The sequence below is a fragment of the Mustelus asterias genome, chromosome 14 (genome assembly GCF_964213995.1).
Source record: "Mustelus asterias chromosome 14, sMusAst1.hap1.1, whole genome shotgun sequence".
In the NCBI taxonomy this organism is placed as follows: domain Eukaryota; kingdom Metazoa; phylum Chordata; class Chondrichthyes; order Carcharhiniformes; family Triakidae; genus Mustelus; species Mustelus asterias.
The window spans coordinates 100,153,189-100,172,904 of NC_135814.1; the positions used below are offsets into that span (position 1 = coordinate 100,153,189).

The following is a 19,716-nucleotide window of genomic DNA, read 5'->3' on the forward strand; positions in this document are numbered from 1 at the left end:
AAAGCCTCTTTAAAAGAATGGATTTCAGAAAAATACAAATGCTCAAGTTATTTAGTTTCGACAAGTGAAATTCAGGTAGTTGCGTTAACCCTTTTTCTTTGTCTTATAAATACTTTGCAACATGTTTAAACTCCTGCCATGTTAAAGATTTGACCAGTAATAATTCATTTTGTGAACTGGTGTACCCTAAACTATGCTGGGATAATTATATTCAAGGGCAAATAAGTCTTAATCCCACTAACTTTCCCCACCCCACCATATTAAAGAAAAAGTTTAAATAAAATACATTTCTAGCTTCAAATAGACACTGGAACAACAAAGTTTATTTTTTCATCTCTGTGGTGCCAGCTACTCTTCGTGTGTCAATGTCCGCTGCTCATTTAACTTGCAGCGTTGCAGCTGGGGTAGAATAGAGCTGAGAGGCACAACAAAGCCTTCAGATGCAGTAAAAAGGTAAAGGAAGAGGCCACAAAAAAGCAGGGAATAAAATTTAATGATGTTAGCTGCGGAGGAACCCTCTGCGTTCTGCTGAGCACTTTAGTGCTGCATTACAGTGAGGTGTAGATTTTCACCCTGTGTCGATTTGAGTTGTCAGAAACAGCGAGCGATAGTTACAGATTGTGACCTTCAGAACCCCAGATGAGTCTAAGGGCAGCATTTTGAATGGTGATGTGTTGCTGGTTGTGGGTCTGTCACAGGTGATGACCATGATGAGAGATTGAAATGATGAATTGAGGATACCACACAAAGTGTGTCGAATGAAGAGAATGTAATATGTTGTAGAGCAATTATTCCCAGTGTATTAGTGTAGTCCCCACCTGCTTCTCATGGACAGATGCCTGTATTGGACAAATGACACTAACGGCGTATCAGTATTAAAGGGGTCAATTATGAGATGTTAAAAGCACTGACTATTTAAGACAATTTCAATCATCTGTTCACACCTAGTTAACCAGCGATTACCCCAGTCATGTGCCTGTCTGGAAACGCCTCAAGAGTTTCCTTCATCTTTTGCGATTTCTGTAGCTTGGAAGAGGGGGTCCCAAATCCTCTTGGGCACACACACCCCCGCACCCCCAGCGCAGCAACACCTCCTTCAGATCCTGCCCCCTCTGGATCCTGCATCTGCTCCACCCACTTCCTCCAACACCTGTGCCCCTCCTTTATACTCTGCCTCCCCTCCTCCAACACCTGTGCAGCCCCCTCCTTCACACCCAGCCTCCTTTGCCTCCCCATCTCCGATGCCCATACACATTCCCCCCCTTCCCCCTTCACGCCCAGCTTCCTGTACCTCCTCTCTCCCAGCGCTGCCCTAAGCCCTGATCACACTCCTGGTCATTGCGGATGGAGAGCTCCTGGTGGCAGAGGCTGATGTGTGACTTGTTCATTCAGGAACACAGCCCTGACCCTGATGTGGTTATGATGTGGTTACCATAGTTACCTTAGCAGAGCAGGCAGTGGACCTGGCTGACTGGCATTGGAGGCTGACCAGAAACACACAGGTCCTGGATTTTGCATCGCTGTTACCCTGGGAAGAAATGGAGTGCCCTTTGGAACAACATAGTCCCTGTTTGGGCCTCCACCACCTATCACAGGCAAATCATCCTGACACCAACACACTTAATGGGGGCCAATGCTTTAACTGTGTCCAGCAACAACTGGCTTTAGAACCATACCATGGTTAAGTGGTCCCTAAGCCTCAGGCTAAGTGGCACTGAATTTTTAAAAAATTTCCCATCATTCTATGAAAGAGCAAGCAACATGAACGTAATAGCGGCAAAAACTAATAAAGTAAATCCTGTGTCTCTGACTTAGGTGGCTGAATATTGTACTGATGTATTAAGAATGCCATAGATGTGTGGCAGTGTTTGAGGATAAGATTTCAGGCCGTGAGTTTTTAGTTTGCAATATTCCTCGGTGTTTTAGAAGTTGAAATCCTCTGCTATGTCACATTGGTCATTTTCTGTCTTCCAGTCTCGAAAGGGAAGTGATCTAGACAAGGAAAAGAAAAATCTTGAGACCAGAGCAGACAGTATTGGGAGCGGTCGAGCAATCCCAATTAAGCAGGTAAGCTGCTGCTTTTCCCTTTTCTCCCCACTGCTCTTTTTAATTGGAGGCATGGAGCACCATAGGTTTGACTCTGTAACCCACTTCTTGTTTTTCCCCTCTCTCTCTGTTTGTCTGATGGTTTCCATTTCATTAATAGAAGTCACACACTTGACATCAATTAGCTGGGCCCTAAATGCGCTAAAGTAAGATCATTAGAGTAAGATGCTCGCGACACCGTGGGAAGTTTTAAGAACTGGGTCTAATTAACTGCAATCTGCAGCCCCTATCTGCATATGGAGTGCTTCCAGCTTAGGCTGCTTCAAAGGCCAGCTTTGTAGGAGTGCCATGATTGGGACTGAACAGGCGAGTGTCTGAAGCCGATCACGGTACAGAACTCTTGTGATCTCGTACATTGTTTGACTTGGCCCCAATTTGCCAGTGCGGGACGAGATCTGAACATGACTTCCTCCGCTCCCCAAGCCGAGGCAATTAGTTCTGATAACGATGGCCTGTGCACCGACTATTTGCCCTTGTTTGCAGATCTCCTAATGAAGAGGCTTTAGTAGCACCTCAACTAATGTGCAAATTAACTTGTGTGCTTCAATATGGGGGATGGGGAAATTCTTTTGACAGCTGCGAGTGTGGCCTTTGTGTCAATCCTCTCCGTACGATTAGGCAGAAAAGGTATTTTGATAGCCGTGTGGTGCTTATACGGAAAGAGGGTTTTTTTCTCTTTATTTTTTTAATCATACTTTTAAAAATGAAATTGGATGTTGTCTTGAACAATGTAACATTGACATTCTGAGTTTATGTTGGCTTTGCATATGGAGTCTCACTGAGTTTCTTCTATGAATAAAGCACAGAGCAGACTGAGAGTTTTGTCTTTCACAATAATATTCATAGAACAAGAATCTTTCTTTCCTCTTTGAATCTAAATTTTAGATTTTTGTTTCCAAAAATGGTAAATCACTCGCTGCTAATGCTGATACACTTCCCTACGTCGATGACTTTCCTGTTTTAACTCAATACTTTGCACTCGAGACAGCTGGGGAACTTGCATCAAAAATAACCAAACTAGCCGTCTGCATCCTGGCACACTCCAGATGTGAGAGTGGAGAATAATGGATCCCCAGAATGAGTTGTTGGCTGAAATTTTACTGAGAGGTTCAAAGACTAATGATAATTGGGAGTGACTTGAAGGCTGGAATCTAATTGAGGCTTTTGGGTGGGTATATTGGAAAGTAGGTAGCCAGGAGTGAGTTACAAACAGGAATCTTAATTTTGGATGGTTTTGTGGATTCTCCCATTTCTTTGATGGATGAATGTTCATCAAAAAAAGACCAATTTACGGTGTAGGATGACATTGTCACATGTGTGATGTTAGGCCAAGTCTCAATTTGTATGCACTGCAAACACTGCATATGTTGGGGGGATGGATAGAGACATTGGCTGTGCACCGCATTTCCTTGTCCCAGAGACTCTGTTCTCCTCAAGTGTCAAAATCACTTGACGATAGAGACTTCTGCATTTGGATTTGTCCAAGGTTGATTTTTTTTTCACCATGTATTGGGATCCAACTCTGAGATTAGTTTTCAAATTGTTTTGATATCTAAGTTTGAGACATCTTATGGTGTGGGTTCCCGTGTTCAGCTGGCTGTAGAGTATTGCTTTGGTATGTGGGAATTCTCAATGTGAACCACACGATCGACCCAGCAAAGCTGAGCTCTGATGACCAAGCTCTAAATATCATGCACTTTGCAAGAATGTCAGTGATAAGGAGTTTGTCCTACCACTTGATGTTGCAAATAGATCTCAGAGAGTGAAGATGGAATGTTTCTAGTCACTTTGTGATGTTGATAGGTCATCCAAGCCTCACACCCATAAAGAGATGATGCAAGAACCTGGCAGAATTTGATCTTTGTCCTGAGACAAACTCCGTGACCTATCCAAGGTGTGAGAGTGATTCTGCTGTACACTGAACCAGGCAATAACGTAATGTTATTGGAGGGGATACTTCCAAGATAGCAAAACACCCATACTGATGGAAGAGTATGTTAATGATGCTTGTGCGGCCTTGGGAGTACGTGGCCAGGGTGGGTTGATACAAAATCTCTGTCGGCTTCAGACGTATTGTTGGGTCAAAGTGCTTTGAGGCTAGGGCAAAACGATTAACTCGCAGCTGAATGTCCTCTGGAGTATGTACTGAGAGCGTCTGCCCTCCGGAGGAACAGGAGTTCATTCTGTAGCTGTTCAGGAACCTTTAGACAAACCTTTACACCTTTACAAGTTGAAGAATTTGCTGTCTGTTCTGAATTGAATTTGTACTCCTGTGTCAAGATCTTTCAGTATGTATTGCAGCATGGCCAAGATGGAAAGAGCAGAGCTACAACAGATATATGGGAGTGAATGACAGGCTGGAATCTCAAAGGGCTCAGGGTGGTTTATGTGCAGTCAATTTGTAGGGTTCTTTCCCACGCAATCTTACGAAGGGTGAACTTGCAATTGCGCATGCATCATCTCTGCATGATGTGCACTTTCTATGTGGGAACGGTGAGAGTTTAACTATAGCATAAGTTTAAATTGTGGAAGAGCAACGTTTGAGGTTGTGACCTGCAATTTGGTGTACATATACATGCATGCAGGTAAACAAATTTGCAGTAGAGGGGATCATGAATGACAGGATTTGACTGGAATCTAATCTAGGATTTTGGCTGGTTTCTGTACGAAATAACAAATATCTGGGAGTGAGTTAAAGGGTGGAATGTAATAATCTCATGACCACAACAGTGAATTCTGAACGGTTTAGAATCACCATCATAACTATAAATTGGATTACGGCCTTGCTTATGCTTCCTAGCTTATGGTGCCCCTGTCATATGTGGTCTGAATTTCCTGCAGTCCTATAATTGTGTTGCAGTATTGTTCTAGGTCCCTGTCTCCATGTTGACTTTGACACACAAAGCGGTAACAGAGGCACTATTGCAATCCCAGCTTTTCAGAGGTGTCCTTTGCTGTTGATTATCAGGAAATCTCTGGCGATCAATATTAGATTAGTGGGCCAGCACCTTACATTGCCCAGCTTTGATTTTTTTTTGCAGTAACTGATTAGAATAGAGCATCATTTCTTCTGTGTGAACTCAAGGGGGTAAGACGTGAAACATGTCATGTTGCCTTATTGGAGTTATTTATCTACTTATTCCAGTTGTAAATTTCTACAGTTTAATAAGGTAGCTTCATTTATTACAAGTATTTATTTACTCTCAATGACTGAAAGAGCTGCGTTCAGATAAATTAGCGAAAGACTTTGATTAATTCCAATGTAAAGCAAAGTTAATGTTTTCTAAAGACGCATGCAAATGCTTTAAAAAAACTAAGCAGAGGGAGAAAAAAATCACAGGAGTCTCTGCTTTGTCTTGACTGGGCTTGTCATTTATTAATTTTTCATAGCAGGAGAATTGTACATACATAATCACTTGATTGCAGTGGGAGTTGGCAAGGTCCTGTGGTCTCATTTGCATAAATCTTGTTAAGTCAATGGCAGTTAATGAAGTACAAATGAGCTCAAAGAAGGTGACATGGAAATGGCTGATGGCAGATGGGAAGTCTGTTTATGTGATCGCAGCTGTGTGTGTGTGTGTGTGTGTGTGCGTAAGAGTCTGTGTATGTTTGAGGGTGTGCATGAGTGCGTTAGGAGTAGATGTCTGCCAGTGCGTGTAGAAGTCCGTGCGAGTGTTTGTGATAGTGCATAGGAGAGTGTTTTCAACTGTATGTAGGAGTGTGTGTTTGCGAGTGCATTTGTGACTGTGCATAGGAGCGTGTTTATGGGTATGCTTTGGTGTGTGTATACATTTGCATATACATGGGAGTGTGTGTTTGTGAGTGCATGGGAGTGTGTGTGCTTGCGACTGTGGGAGCGTGTGCTTGCGACTGTGTGGACGCGTGCGCTTGCGACTGTGTGGACGCGTGCGCTTGCGACTGTGTGGGAGCATGCGCTGCGACTGTGAAAGCGTGCGCTTGCGACTGTGTGGGAGCATGCACTGCGACTGTGAAAGCATGCGCTTGCGACTGTGTAGGAGCATGCGCTGCGACTGTGTGGAAGCGTGCGCTTGCGACTGTGTGGGAGCATGCACTTGCGACTGTGTGGGTGGGCGCACCTGCGATTGATTTGATTTATTATTGTCACGTATTGGGATACAGTGAAAAGTATTGTTTCTTGCGCGCTATACGGAGAAAGCATATCGTACGTTGAGAATGAAAGGAGAGGGTGCAGAATGTAGTATTGTAGTGTGGAATGAGTGACTGCGTAGGAGTGTGCGTGTTTGCGACTGTGTGTAGGAGGGAGTGCGTTTGCGACTGTGCGTTGGGGTGTGTGCGTTTACAACTGTGCGTAGGAGTGTGCGCACATTTGTGACTGCATAGGAGTGTGTGCGCGCAAGTGGGCCTAGGAGTGTATGTACATGCTGGTGTACGTGTGTAGCCATGTGTGTGTACACATAAGAGTATGGATGTGCATATGAGGCTCTGACTGGCCGATGCTGGGGTTTTATAGCATTCTTGTACTCTCTCAAAGGCCAGAGCTACCTCAAAGGCAAAAATGTCCTCGCTTTTCACATCAAACCACTGAGCTTGCGAACAAAATTCTATTGATCTCCTCGGTACATAGCTATTTATAACCTGCTTCCCTACGAGTGTCTCTGTCACACTGGGTCGCGGTGCGAGATGGATCCTTTTGATTAGGCTTGGTGAAATGTCCTTTTGTGTTGCTGAAGGGAATGGGAAGCAAGTGTACCTTTAAGATATTTTAAAAACTCAATGGTGAGGTAGTTAGTGGAGGTCTTGCGGGTAAACAGTGAATCAACATGAGCAAAATTGGAGTAAATAGTGAGCTAGAGGAGAACAGGGAGTAAGTTTCACAGAGGAGCAGTGAGTTAAAATAAAAGGATAGTAGGTGCTGGAAAGTTTTCTGTTGGGGAGAATACAGAGATGGGGTCAGATATGTAGAAGACAGTAAGAGGGCAGCAATGGAGGAGAGTAGCAGAGCTGATGCAAGTTGTTTGGAGAAGAGTAGGTGTAATTCAGAGGAGAATAATGAGCTGGCAATGAATTGTACAAGTTAATGGAGGCAGCAGCAGGTTTCATAGCTAGAAAAATGGAACCTGGTGGTGAACGACACTAACAGAATCAGGTGCCTGATAGTGAGTTAGTGGAAGTAGAGAGCTAGTCGTAAGGTGAACAAGGAAAAGCTATGAGGCAGAGCACAGGACACAAACCGCATATTGTGCAAGTGAAGAGTAGAAGATTCAGTGTGGATAGTGCAAATGAGGAATAGAAGACCAATGTTGGTTTGTGTAAATGAAGAATAGGAGCCCAAAGATGAGTTACATGGGGAGAGACAGAAAAAATTGAAGAAATGAATTATACAGACAGCAAAGAATGCTCAATCTACTTATATTTCACTGCACATAGAGATTTTTCAATTATCTCTTGTGCACAAGATTGTTACCATCTAATCCACTCATGTCCCACTTGTTGCATATGAATATGTAAATACCATCAATGAGAAAATACCCCGTGGGACAAAAGTTCTGGTTGGAAAACAATTTCTTCCTACAGCTTGCTGACTCACTATGATGTGATGGGAGGCTTGTTTCCTGTTCCCCTCAGCCTTGTACTAATAGCAAACTGAAAGAGTGATTTTCGGGGGAGGTGGGGGGATTGGAAATATTCCACTGCGGACCCAATGTTTGCTCTCAAGTATCCATCTCTTGTCTGAACCTAGTATTCATGAATTCAATATTTTTTGAGGCTTGTTTTACCTTGAGGTAAAAGAAAATGCAGGTATGTCTTCTCAAGAATACCTCAATCGTAAAAAGCTCATTGTTAAATGAGGATTTTAAAATATTTTTCCATGTGTGTTACAATGTTCTTAGCCTTCCCCTCTCAGCTGCCCCTTTCAAACAAAACTTGAGCCTGATTATGGCCCTGTCTCACACCTTCTGAAACCAATAGAGAATGAGTGATGATGGGTTCAATTGACTTGTTAAGGTGACTGTTCATAAAAGTGAAGTAGGCTGCCATTAATCTGAAACTTTATATTGCTCTGCGCCTTGGCGATATTATGGCAGGCAACATGGGTTGTCTCGACAGATATCAAGGAAATGATAGTGCTGCCTGCATCAGGGGGCCAATAACAATGTTTGATGTCAGGCCGAGCGTTTTATCCTGAGCTCTCAGTCCACTCATACAGGTGACCAGTATCCTTGTGAATCTTCCTCCGACATCAGGCAAATTGTGTGTGACCAGAACTTCTAATCACAAACACAACTTGGCAGTAATGGTGCATGTACAAATCTTCTTCACGGACGATTGTTCTTGAATTCAGTCTTTAGTCCACACACAGTTTAATTTGACACAAAGGGAACCAGGCTGCATTGGAAGTGGATATGAATGAATTCTTCTCATCATCTATATTACCTTTTTAAAATGATCATTAATTTTGTCACGCTAATGTACGCTTGGTACTTTGTTCAAACATTGAGTGACGATGGCATGTGAAAGTGTGAGGATAATGAGGCCAAACTCTGGTGAAAAATCTGAATAAGTCAGAACAAAACAAAACGCTTGTGTTTCTGGAGTGCAGTGATGGCCTTAATTTAAATGTCCTTCCTGCCCCTGTGCCAATATGAATCCAGCTCCTATCATACTGTAGCTGTTAATGGCCAGCATTTTCTGTCGCTGAAATAAAAAAAGTCCTGGAAAAACGCAGCAGGTCTGTCGGCATCCGTGGAGAGAGAGAGACGGAGTTACTGTTTTGAGTCCGTATGACTATTCTTCCAAACTGTTACTGGCTACATTTCTACTGATGAGAAATCCAGCTTCCTCACACTGTAGGACTCTGGCCAGTGCTCTGTGGCGCTGACTCGGATAGTCCAGCTCTGTGTCCATTTGTCTCTCTCTTACTGTCGAATTTAATCACTTATTAAAGCCAGGTTACTTGGACTAATCAGTATAGTCATAAAAGTAAGTTGTTGACAACGCAGGACACAGCTAATTCTCCAAGTTCATTCTCCTTTCAGTATTCGCAAAAAATCATTCATTCAGTTGAATGATAAAAGATAATATTTCTTTTAAAGGGTGTTTACGAAGATTGTCAGTACCATCATCAGGAGAACAGACTTGGGGCCTGATTTTACCAAAACTTCACGCCCGTTTTTGGGCGCGAAATCACGGTAAAGTTGGGCGTCGGGCCTATACCGTGATCGGCACCTGATTCCGAGCAGATCGCGGCTTTACCGACACCCGATTCGGGCGCGGGTCCGGCGCGTGCCCAAATCGGGCGGCCCGACTATTTAAATGCATTTGCATTTGCATGCATTTAAATCGACTTAATGAACCGCGTGCCCAACTCTACCGCCAAATCCCACTTTACCGTCTTCTGGCCCGATCCGCGTCCGCGCTGTTACTGACCTGCAAAATAAAAGTCTGAAGTCGCCGCTGCAGCCTCCGAAGAGCGGGGTCAGAGACTGCAACAGCTCTCTGACCCAGGTCATCCTCTGGTCGGGGCGGGAGGGGGGTAGGAGGAGGAGAGGGGGTGTGACGTCTCATCCCCTGGGGGGTGGGGGGGAAGAGAGGGTGTGACCGATCATCCCCTGGGGGGGAGGGGGGGTGTGACATCTCATCCTCTGGGGGGGGGGGGGGGGGTGGAAGGGGAGGGGGTGTGACTGATCATCCCCTGCGGGGGCGGGGTTGAGAGGGGGTGTGATGTCTCATCTTCTGGTCGGGGGGGGGTTCCGCTGCGTGTCTGCGGCCGATCCCTCCTGGCACCATCACTGGGACACTACCAGCCACAGATTACTCTTCCCTGCAGGTGCGAGAGAGCGGGAGAGATGGCTGTGGCTGGTAGTGTCCCAGTGATGCTGCCAGGAGGGATCGACCGCAGACAGGCAGCAGCACCCCCCCGAACAGAGGATGAGACATCTCCTCCCCCCACCAGGGGATGATCGGCGCCCCCCCCCCCCCCCCCCCCCATCTCCCCCGGACAAGAGGATGATCGTCAGAGAGTCGCTCTCTCTGTTTTCTGCTTTTTTTTGCGCCCGGGTGCGCTGTCAGATTATTTTCGAACTGCGCGTGCACAGTTCAGCGCTCCGATCGGTCCGCCAGCGCTAAGCCCCGCACACAGCGCCGATCGGGCCGAAGCCAGCAAAACGCGTATGGGCGCGCTGGAAAGAGGATTCCAGGCGCGGATCTATTTGACGCCCAGATCCGGCACTTAGACTCAAAATGGTAAATTTCCCCCCTTGGTGTTAAGAGATGGGAGATGCACCAGCACCACAGACTTAATACCCAAAATGGAAATAACCAATATTTGAGGGACTGGATTTCTTTTTAAACATTTCATGCTCCACATTCTCCAGCTATGTTGTTCCAGTAAGCGGTGAAGAATTCCTTGAACGGTGGTACTCTCCACTCCTGGAAATTATGTCAGCAATATTGTCCAAGCCCTACACATAACAATTAGTGAGTTTTCACTGTGCTGATTTGGGTAAACGATTTTCACAGAAGTTTGAAGTCTGATTTTTTTTTTGGCAAATGATACCCAGCCTGGTACATGTGGAGTCGCCAGACTGTTGCACAGAATAGTCCTCTCATGAAAGAAGTAAGCAGTACGTGATTAATGAAATGCCTGCTGGCCGTGTTTGCAATCATGTGGGCTGCAGCAACTTTGTGTGATAATACAGCAAATGGGATGCAGGGTAGGAACAGACTCTTGGTGATTTCTAGCCTCCACTCTTCACCCTCCCGCCCCTGCTGTGCATTGTCATAGGGTCGCTTATCTGTTCATACTTTCAGACCTAAACCTGATGTCCTCATACAAAAGTGACTAAACAGCGGACAGAATGTTTTTTTCCTTTCCCTCGTCTCCCCACACCCCCACCTTTCATTAAGTTGATCTTTTTCTACACCCTAGCTATGACTGTAACACTACATTCTGCTCTCTTCTTTCCTTCTCTATGAACAGTATGCTTTGTCTGTACAGCACGCAAGAAACAATACTTTTCACTGTACATGTGACAATAAATCAAATCAAAAATCAAATCATTGAGAGTTACTGAGCCCAGCTCTAGCTTGAGATCAGATGCAAAATTGAACCTGGCTGAATCCCGGCCTGCATGCCACCGATTTGCATCGAGCAGTACGTTCGCAGTTTTTGTATTATCAAGGTGCGCCATTTAAAAATGTGCCAGAAATGAGAGAAGTGAAGATGTTAATCAGACATGATGAAGAATAAAGATGTGTGGACAACACATTACTCACTTATCAGAAGTTGGCCTTCGAAAAACAAATGGTTTGGTGCTGTCTTTTGAAAGCCATCCCATTTTACAAGCTGTATCGGTTCCCCTGTTAAAAGTCGCAGTGAATCAAATTAAATTATACGGTTGATAATGAAAAAGTAAATGTAAGAAGAAATGGACCCCGATTAAAATTCCCATTAGTCTCTCTACATTGTTAATGTATCTTCACAGGGAATATTAGGACACTGATGTGAAGACAAAAGCAGCAGGAGTAGGAATCTATATTTGAACATGAATCTATTTCAATGGCAGTGCTTTGAGGAGTCTGCAAGTTGCTGAGGGCAGTAAGGAGTCAGTGTTAAAAATTCAAGCCTTTTAAAGTGCTTATTGTGTGTGTTTTACTGGAGTTGCGATAATAGAGTCTTTAATAGGATTTTCTTTGGTTTGAATAAAGCTTTCCTTTAAGAGAAACCTTGTAACTATGTTATTAGCGATTGTTGAGGTATTTGTCAGACACGGCGATGGAGTGTGGCCCCTGTAAACTCCTCCTTAAGCTTTTACAACCACGGGACTCAATAATAAACCCTTTTTTGAAAAAAAGCTACTCGTGGAACAGTTAAAAAGGCTGCACATTACTCAGATGTAAAAGATACAGCCTCCTGCAAGCAGCCAGTGATAAAATTGGACCTTGACTGGACTGTTAATTGATTTGAAAGTTCCCTCAGGCTTACTTGCTTGTTTTTCCCCCCTGCTATTGTATACGCGATGTAGTCACTATTCCCACAGCAGTCAAAATATTTCTTTCCAAGTAATTAGATAAACTGTGTCCTTACACCAGGAATATGCGGAATGTGTCTGCTTAGAATTTCAAAGCACTTTCTGGGACTGCAGGGATGATATGCCTGAATATATCTACTTAAACCCATCTGCTTAAACCCAGCAAGTGATTTCTGCCTTCCTTTCTACTTTATTTTCCACTTTCCTTCCTGCCTTCCTTCCTGCCTTCCTGCTGTTCTTTCTGCCTTGATAGTGTGGGCTGCGTCCTCCATTTCAATGGGGATGAGATGCTAAAATATAGGTTGTGGTGAGCTAGAAGGAGATTAACAAATAGAGTGTGTGTTTGGCCCATGTAAGAATGAACCGACCAGCAAGGACTGTGGATTGCCACATGCCTTCGCGTTCTGGGAAAAAGGCAGTGAATGCTGGAAATAATCAGCAGGCCAGCCAGCATCTGTGGAGTGAGAAAGATATTTAACATTCCAGGAAGATGGCCTTCCTCCAGAACTCCTAGGGATCTTATCCAGACTGATGAGGATGGAATACTGCTCTCTCCAACCAAAGGAAATGTACTAGATTCATGGGTTTAAACCAGAATTTGTGTCATTCACTCGGAAGGCCTTGTGTAGAGAACAGAAGCAGCAGGCTGCTTTTAGAAAGAAGAATGTTCTGAGGTTAGGGTGAAGGTAGTTTCTGGCTTGGTGTCACTGTCCTATCTGATTTTACAGTGGCTAATTCAGAATTGTACAATCAGTAAACTGTATAGTACAGGCAGCTTTACTATATACATCAACACCTGACCAGAGTATGTGCAAAGTGTTACATTATCCTTTTCATTATCCTTCCTCAATGAGCTCACCAATAAAGCTCGATAATGATTGTAAAATAATGACTCTCTGTAATGCCTTTAACAGGACTTTGAATGCAGAAAATAATCTCTCTGAGGGGATGAATGTGGAATAAGACAGCAGTTGATTTTGCATGTGGCCTTCCACTTTGCAGTACTTAAAACAATATGAAACCTGTCATCCCACTGAGCTCCACAGGATACCATACACAACCTTTATTTCAGTCCTCAGCTCTCCAACAGGGATCTCAACAAGTTTTAGCATGACAGCAGAACAGACTGGAGACCACAGAAGTAGCCAGAATGTTTTTTTTCTGTGTTTTACTCAAATTAATTCCTCTCCCTTGCTCTCACTGTAATGAAGATCAAGTTATTTGTTACAAAGCAGATGCACACATCTACGCAAACACACACACGCGCGTTCGCAAACATGCGCGTGCAAATACACGTGCACAAACCCACATGTACAAATGTACACGCGCATGTGCAAACACACACACACAGTGAAACTTGCATTTCATGACCTCAGGACATCTTAAAACACACTTCCTTTTCCTTTATTCTTTCATGGCAATACGGCCAGAATTTTTTACCCATCACTAATTGCCCTTGAATTGAGTAGGCTTACTAAGTCGGCCACTTCAGAGGGCTGTATTAATCAGCCACATTGCTGCGAGTGTGGCATTGCATGTTGGCCAGACCAGGTAAGGACTGTAGGATTTTCCTTCTCTAAAGGACATTAGTGAACCGGATGTTTTTTTACGACAATCAATGATAGTTTCATGGTCCCCATTACTGAAACTATAACTTAAAATTCCAGATTTATGAATTGTATTTAAATTCCACCAGTTGCCATGATGGGATTTGAACCCGTGTCCCCAGAGCAATAGCCTGGGACTCTGTAATATTACTCCAGTGACGTTATCACTGCACCACCATCTCTCAATTTTGCAACCAGTGAAGCACTTCTTGGGAGTGTGATCACTGTTGTCATAGGGGGAAACACAGAAGCAAATTTGCACACCACAAGCTCCCACACATGGCAACGTGATGATGACAAGATCATCTGCTTTTGTTGCAAAGATTGAGGGGTAGATATTTGCTGGAGGAGAGCTCTCAACCGTTTTTTTGAATAGTGCCCTGGAATCTTTTACATTCACCTAAGAGATGGAGTTTAAGATTTGATTGAGTCTTCACTGACTCTCCAAAAGAGCATCCCACCCAGGCCCTCCCCTCCACCCTATCCCCGTAAACCCACGTACATTTACCATGGCTAATCCACCTAACTCTCACATCTTGGGACACGAAAGGGCAATTTAGCATGGCCAATCCACCTAACCCGCACATCTTTGGATTGTGGGAGAAAAGTGGAGCACCTGGAGAAAACCCACGCAGACACGGGGGGAATGTGCAAACTCCACACAGACAGTCACTCGAGGCCGGAATCGAACCCACGTCCCTGATGCTGTGAGGCAGCAATGCTAACCACTGTGCCACCATGCCACCCATGTTGTGTTGTACAATGTTGAGCTGTTCTACAATATAAACATGTGCAGAATTCCACTGGACTGCTTCATTGTGTGGGAAAACCAGACTTTCCCAGTTTGCATGATTGTAAACATTATTGTGGGGGGAAACACAGCTATTTAAACAATGTATATGTATTTACAGCAATGTACACTATAAACAAAGGAGTATCAAAGTCCCTGTGAGCCAGAAATGATGACAGTTGTACTGTCATTAATAAATTTGCAGAGATTTATGAGCATTGTTTACAGACTGTTTGCCTGCTGAAATTGTACCAGCAGCTGTTTTGTGTTACTAATTAACAGCTAATTACCAAAAAACAGTTTGTGTGTTTGCCAATAAACTGACTCATACATTTTGCAAAGAACGTTTGTAAATTAATTTGCATGCTGCAAGGCCAGTTCAGTGAACAAGCTTGGAGCCCGGGAATAAACTGGATATTGTCACCACAGGGAAGGTGCAACATTGAGTCTGGTTTCCCAGAAGATATGTGTTTTCCAACACTTATCGCCCATTCCTAGTTGCCATGATCTCAATGGGTCCCTGTCCCTGACATAAATGGAATTTAGCACATGATACATTCCTCCGAGCCAAATATAGGGATGATAATGACTTTGTGAAACAGTTCCGAGCCTCTTCCTTAACGGTGACAAACTTACAATAATCTTTGCTGCCTGTACACAGACCAGACTGAGGTCCAAAGCTTATACTTTAGTCCAATTAATATTTTTTCCCCCCAGTGTCTCTTGAATGTACTAACACAGACCAATAATCAAGACGGTCTGAGCCATTAGGCTTGGTGCTAAACTATGCAGTGCCTTTATCTACTTTGGATTGTTGAGGAAGCTTGGTTCAGTTTGTTTCTATTGTATTTGAATTCCTGCAGCCACATTCTGTTTTTGTGGAATAAATATGTAACTGCGTTGCTGCCAATTAATTTTTTTTTACTAACTCATTGTGTGGAAGAAACTACAGCACCTTTCATGACCTCAGGACCCCCTTGTCCTTCAAAAAGAGTGCAGCGGCTTCCTCTACATTCACTTGGGAGGGCAGGTGGCACCTCCAACAGCGTGGCACTCTCTCAGTACTGCACTGTAGTGCCAATCTAGATTCTGTGGTCTGTTGGGCTTGAACCCAATGCGTTCTGATTCAGAGACAAACATGATAACATTGAGTGATGACTGAGCTGTAATCTCAGCAGCACCTTACTTTAGGGCCAGTCAGGTATGCTCCAGCATGATGAAATGGTAGACAGGAATCTGAAGAGCTTTCAAATACACCACAGAAACCTTTCCTACAGGAAGGCTCTGGAATAATACAGGACTGAGTTCCACGCAGTGAACTACAGGACTGTACAATAACAACTCACATTTATATAGCGGCTTCAACATATGAAAACATCCCAAGGCATTTCAGAGGAGCATTATCAGGCAAAATCAAAATTTAACACTTGATACGCATAAAACGTCTGGGACAGGTGAGCACAAGCTTGGTCAAAGTGATAGGTTTTGAGCAACATTTTGGAAGCGTACAGAGGTAGACGGACGGATTGAGAGTGCAGATTCCAGAGTTGAGGGCCGAGGCAGCTGAAGGCTTGGCTACTAATGGTGGAATGAATGAAATTGGATATGCACGTTAGCAAGGTTAAAGGAACGTGTTGGTTGAAAAAAACAAAGTATTGCAGATGCTGGAATATGAAACAAAAATAGCTCTGATAGCATCTGTGGAGAGAGACTAGAGCCCACGTTTCGAGTCAGGATGACCCTTTGTCAGAGCAGGATTTGCCTGGTTAATCGGATGTGTGACACACATGGAAGCTTATCAGCAGGCAAACCGAATTACTAAAAAGCCTGTGGTAGACAAGTTGCAACTTGTTTGTGCAGAGGGTGCACCATCCACATCGAGGACACACTCCTGGATCAGTGAGGTGGGTTGTGTCCTTCCTGGAAGTGCGTGCACTCGTTATCAGACAAATGTACATATCATTTCTATTTAAATTGGTTAACATCTGGAATGCATTGCCTGAGGGTGTGGTGGAGGCAAATTCAATTGAGGCATTGAGAAAGGAATTAGAGTTTATTTAAAGAGGAAGACTGTGTAAGGTTATGGGGAAAAGGTGGGGGAATTGCACTCGGGGAATTGCTCTTTCGGAGAGCCAGTGCAGATATGATGGGCCGAATGGCCTCCTTCTGCACCATAACCACTCTAATAATTTGCAAATAGCAAACTGCTACAATATGGAATCATTGAGGCAAATCTATAGAAACATTTCAGAAGAAGGTTTATAAGTACATGAGGGAGAAACGTATAGAACAATATGCTGATTGGGGGAAATGAAGTAACATGGGAGGAGAATTGTGTGGAGCTTAAAAACTGGTATATATCAGAAATTAAACTAGACAAGCTGTATAAACCCTATGGTTACAAGAGCAGGTCAGATGCTGGGAATTCTACGGCAAGTAACTCACCACCTGACTCCCCAAAGCCACTCCACCGTCTGCAAGATACAAGTCAGAAGCAAGATGGAGCACTCCTCACTTGCCTGGTTCAGTGCAGCTCCAACACTCAAGAAACTCCACAACATCCAGGACAAAGCAACTCATTTGATTGGCATCCCATCCACCACCTTAAACATTCACTCTCTCCACCACTGACGCACAGTAGTAGCAGTGTGCACCATCTACAAGATGCACTGCAGCAACTCAGCAAAGCCTCCTTCGACAGCATCTTCTAAACCCACAACCCCTTACCACCTAGAAGTACGAGGGCTGCAGAGCATGAGAACACCACCATCTGCAAGTCTTCCTCCAAATCACACCATTCTGACTTGGAACAATATCACCATCCCTTCACTGTCACCACCACATTCTCGAGGATGATTAGGGATGGGTGATAAATGCTGGCCTTCATGGTGATGCTTACATTCCATGAATGAATTAAAAAAAGACCAATTGGGCCACATTATCTGTTTCTCTGTCATAAATTTGTGTAATTCTATCGAACCCTACCTGTCTCAATTTCTCAGCTGCACAAATTAAAGGCTCTTAAACATTGTGATGGGAGTTCTACACGAATCGGAGCAACAGAGAGAAATCTGGGTTAAATTGGTTGGTTAACACAGAGACATTAATGTTATTTACTCTGCAGTTCATTCCCTAACCCTGCCACTGGCAGCTGACAGGCTGTAATTTCATGTCTTGCAATGAAAGATGTCTCGAAGTCTGCTTCATTCACCAGGCAGAATTTAATTAAATTAACTACTATCTTAATGGCGCTAATGTGTACTTAATACCTCCTGTCTAGTTTGAAATTTAAAGATGACAAAATTTGTCTCATTGGGGATTTTTTAACTTTATTCGGTTTTCTTTTATTTAACATTACACAGAGGGACTGTTATTTAAATAAATGCAGCTTTTGGGTATATTAGAAATTGCTTCAAAAATGGGGAGGATGGCTGTCGTCACTGCCTGTCTTCCAGAGTTACCTCATACCTGCAGTGGCTGTGATGGATGCTGCCAGCTGTCTGTTTTTTTTGGCTTAACTTTTGTTTTTTTTGAGCTTTTGTTCATCCACATTACTGCCATTTATTGCTTATCCCGTTTTGCCCTTGAGAAGGTGGTGGTGAGCTGCCTTCTTGGAACATCCGCAGTCCGTGTGCTGAAGGCGCTCCCACAGTGCTGTCAGGGAGTTCCAAAGTTTTAACCCATCACTTCACTGTATTAGGGAACATTAATATATTTCCAAATTGGAATATGATGTGATTTTGGAAGGAAATCTGAAGGTGGTTGTGTTCCCGTGCACCTGCTGCCTTTTGTTCTAGGCAGTAGAAGTTGCAGTTTGGGAGGTGCTGTCCAAAAACATGGGCGTGTTGTTGGAACATATCTAGTAGGTGGCACATAGTGCAGCCATTGTGTCCTGTTGTTGGAGGAAATGAGTATTAAGATGCCGATCAAACAAGCTGCTTTGTCCTAGTTGATATTGAGCTTCCTGAGTGTTGTTGGAGCTGTGCTGATCCAGGCAAGTCTCACCTCTGACTTGTAGGTGGTAGAGAGGCTTTGGGGCTGGTCCAGCAGAGTTTATGGTCAGTGGTACCCCCAGAATCTTGATGGTTTAGAATTTGTCGACGGTCATGTTGTTAAATGTCAATAAATAGGAACCATTTTTGTTTTGTAAACTTAACCAAGTAGCAAGTATGCGGCCTGGTTTTCAGAATCATCTGTAAACTCTTCCGATGCCAAGCTAGGAATTGGTAAAGAGATGGCAAGGTTTCTCAGAGTTTTTCATGAGTTTTACCAATTTGAAATCTCCGCAAATCTGTGAGAGAGTTGATTTGGAATATGATTTTCTGCTGACCCTTTCTCCCTCCACATTTAAGTCATTACCTTGACACCATGGGGAGTGGGAGACCCAAGACGCTAGATTCTGAAAGCTGTGACCATTTACACTGTTGATCAAACTCTGCCTTGTTTTATTCTTAATTGAGTTGTTCACTTTTTGAAGATTTGAAAATTGGATGGCCAGTTTTGTCCAGTTAACATTGACTCTACTGCAACTTGGCCCACACCAGATCGAGGCCAATATAAGAACATTCTAGAATAGGGGGGTGGTGGGGGGTGGGATGGGATTGGGGGGGTTGGGGGTGGTGGGGGGTTGCGTGTACGGTGTTGGAGGCAGAAGATTGTCTGAGAAAACCTTCAGGAGTACATCTGACCAGAATTGTGAACTTTAAGGATCAGGAATAATATCAGTAAGTTACCTGATAGAATCTGTGATCAGGTAACTTCCTAATATTATTAGCAATAGGACTGCTAATCAGAGGGTAAGACAGTAGTTTAAAGCTACATCTGGGACATGGACTCATCTGGTTCTGGGACCGGCTGCCTGGAAGTTTTGATAATGTAAAACAGGATAGTTTAAGTTCTGGCATTGGTTTCTGCCTTTTCAAACATACTAGTCATGCTTGACCAGGGCAATGTTTGGGTTTGTCTATGCTCGACTGAATCTCTTTCTTTTTACTTAATTGTGTAATCAAACCAGTTTTTCACATATATACAAGAGACTTTTTTCCTCTTTAATGCCTATCCCTCTGAATTCTGTTCCCGTCCTGATTTGATTGAAGTAGAATGCAGCAATCCGAATATTGATCCTTCTTTGGAAGTGGGCAAGAGCGGGGCGAGGAAGAGGAAGCTTCAAAATTCTGCTGCCCGGATTCTGACTCTCACT

The 19,716-nt window shown here is 43.8% G+C and overlaps 1 protein-coding gene across 6 annotated transcripts in view; it reads left to right on the plus strand.

The window, feature by feature from the left end:
* agap1 (ArfGAP with GTPase domain, ankyrin repeat and PH domain 1) overlaps positions 1 to 19,716 on the plus strand; it is a 698,786-nt gene that overhangs the window by 436,734 nt on the left and 242,336 nt on the right. For 5 of the 6 annotated variants that reach the window (XM_078228959.1, XM_078228960.1, XM_078228957.1 and 2 more), the window contains one exon: positions 1,975 to 2,067. In XM_078228959.1, the coding sequence (XP_078085085.1) occupies positions 1,975 to 2,067 (93 nt within the window). Of the gene's footprint in view, positions 1 to 1,974; positions 2,068 to 13,033; positions 13,120 to 19,716 lie in introns of those variants that run through there. The other variant, XM_078228963.1, reaches the window with a different exon arrangement.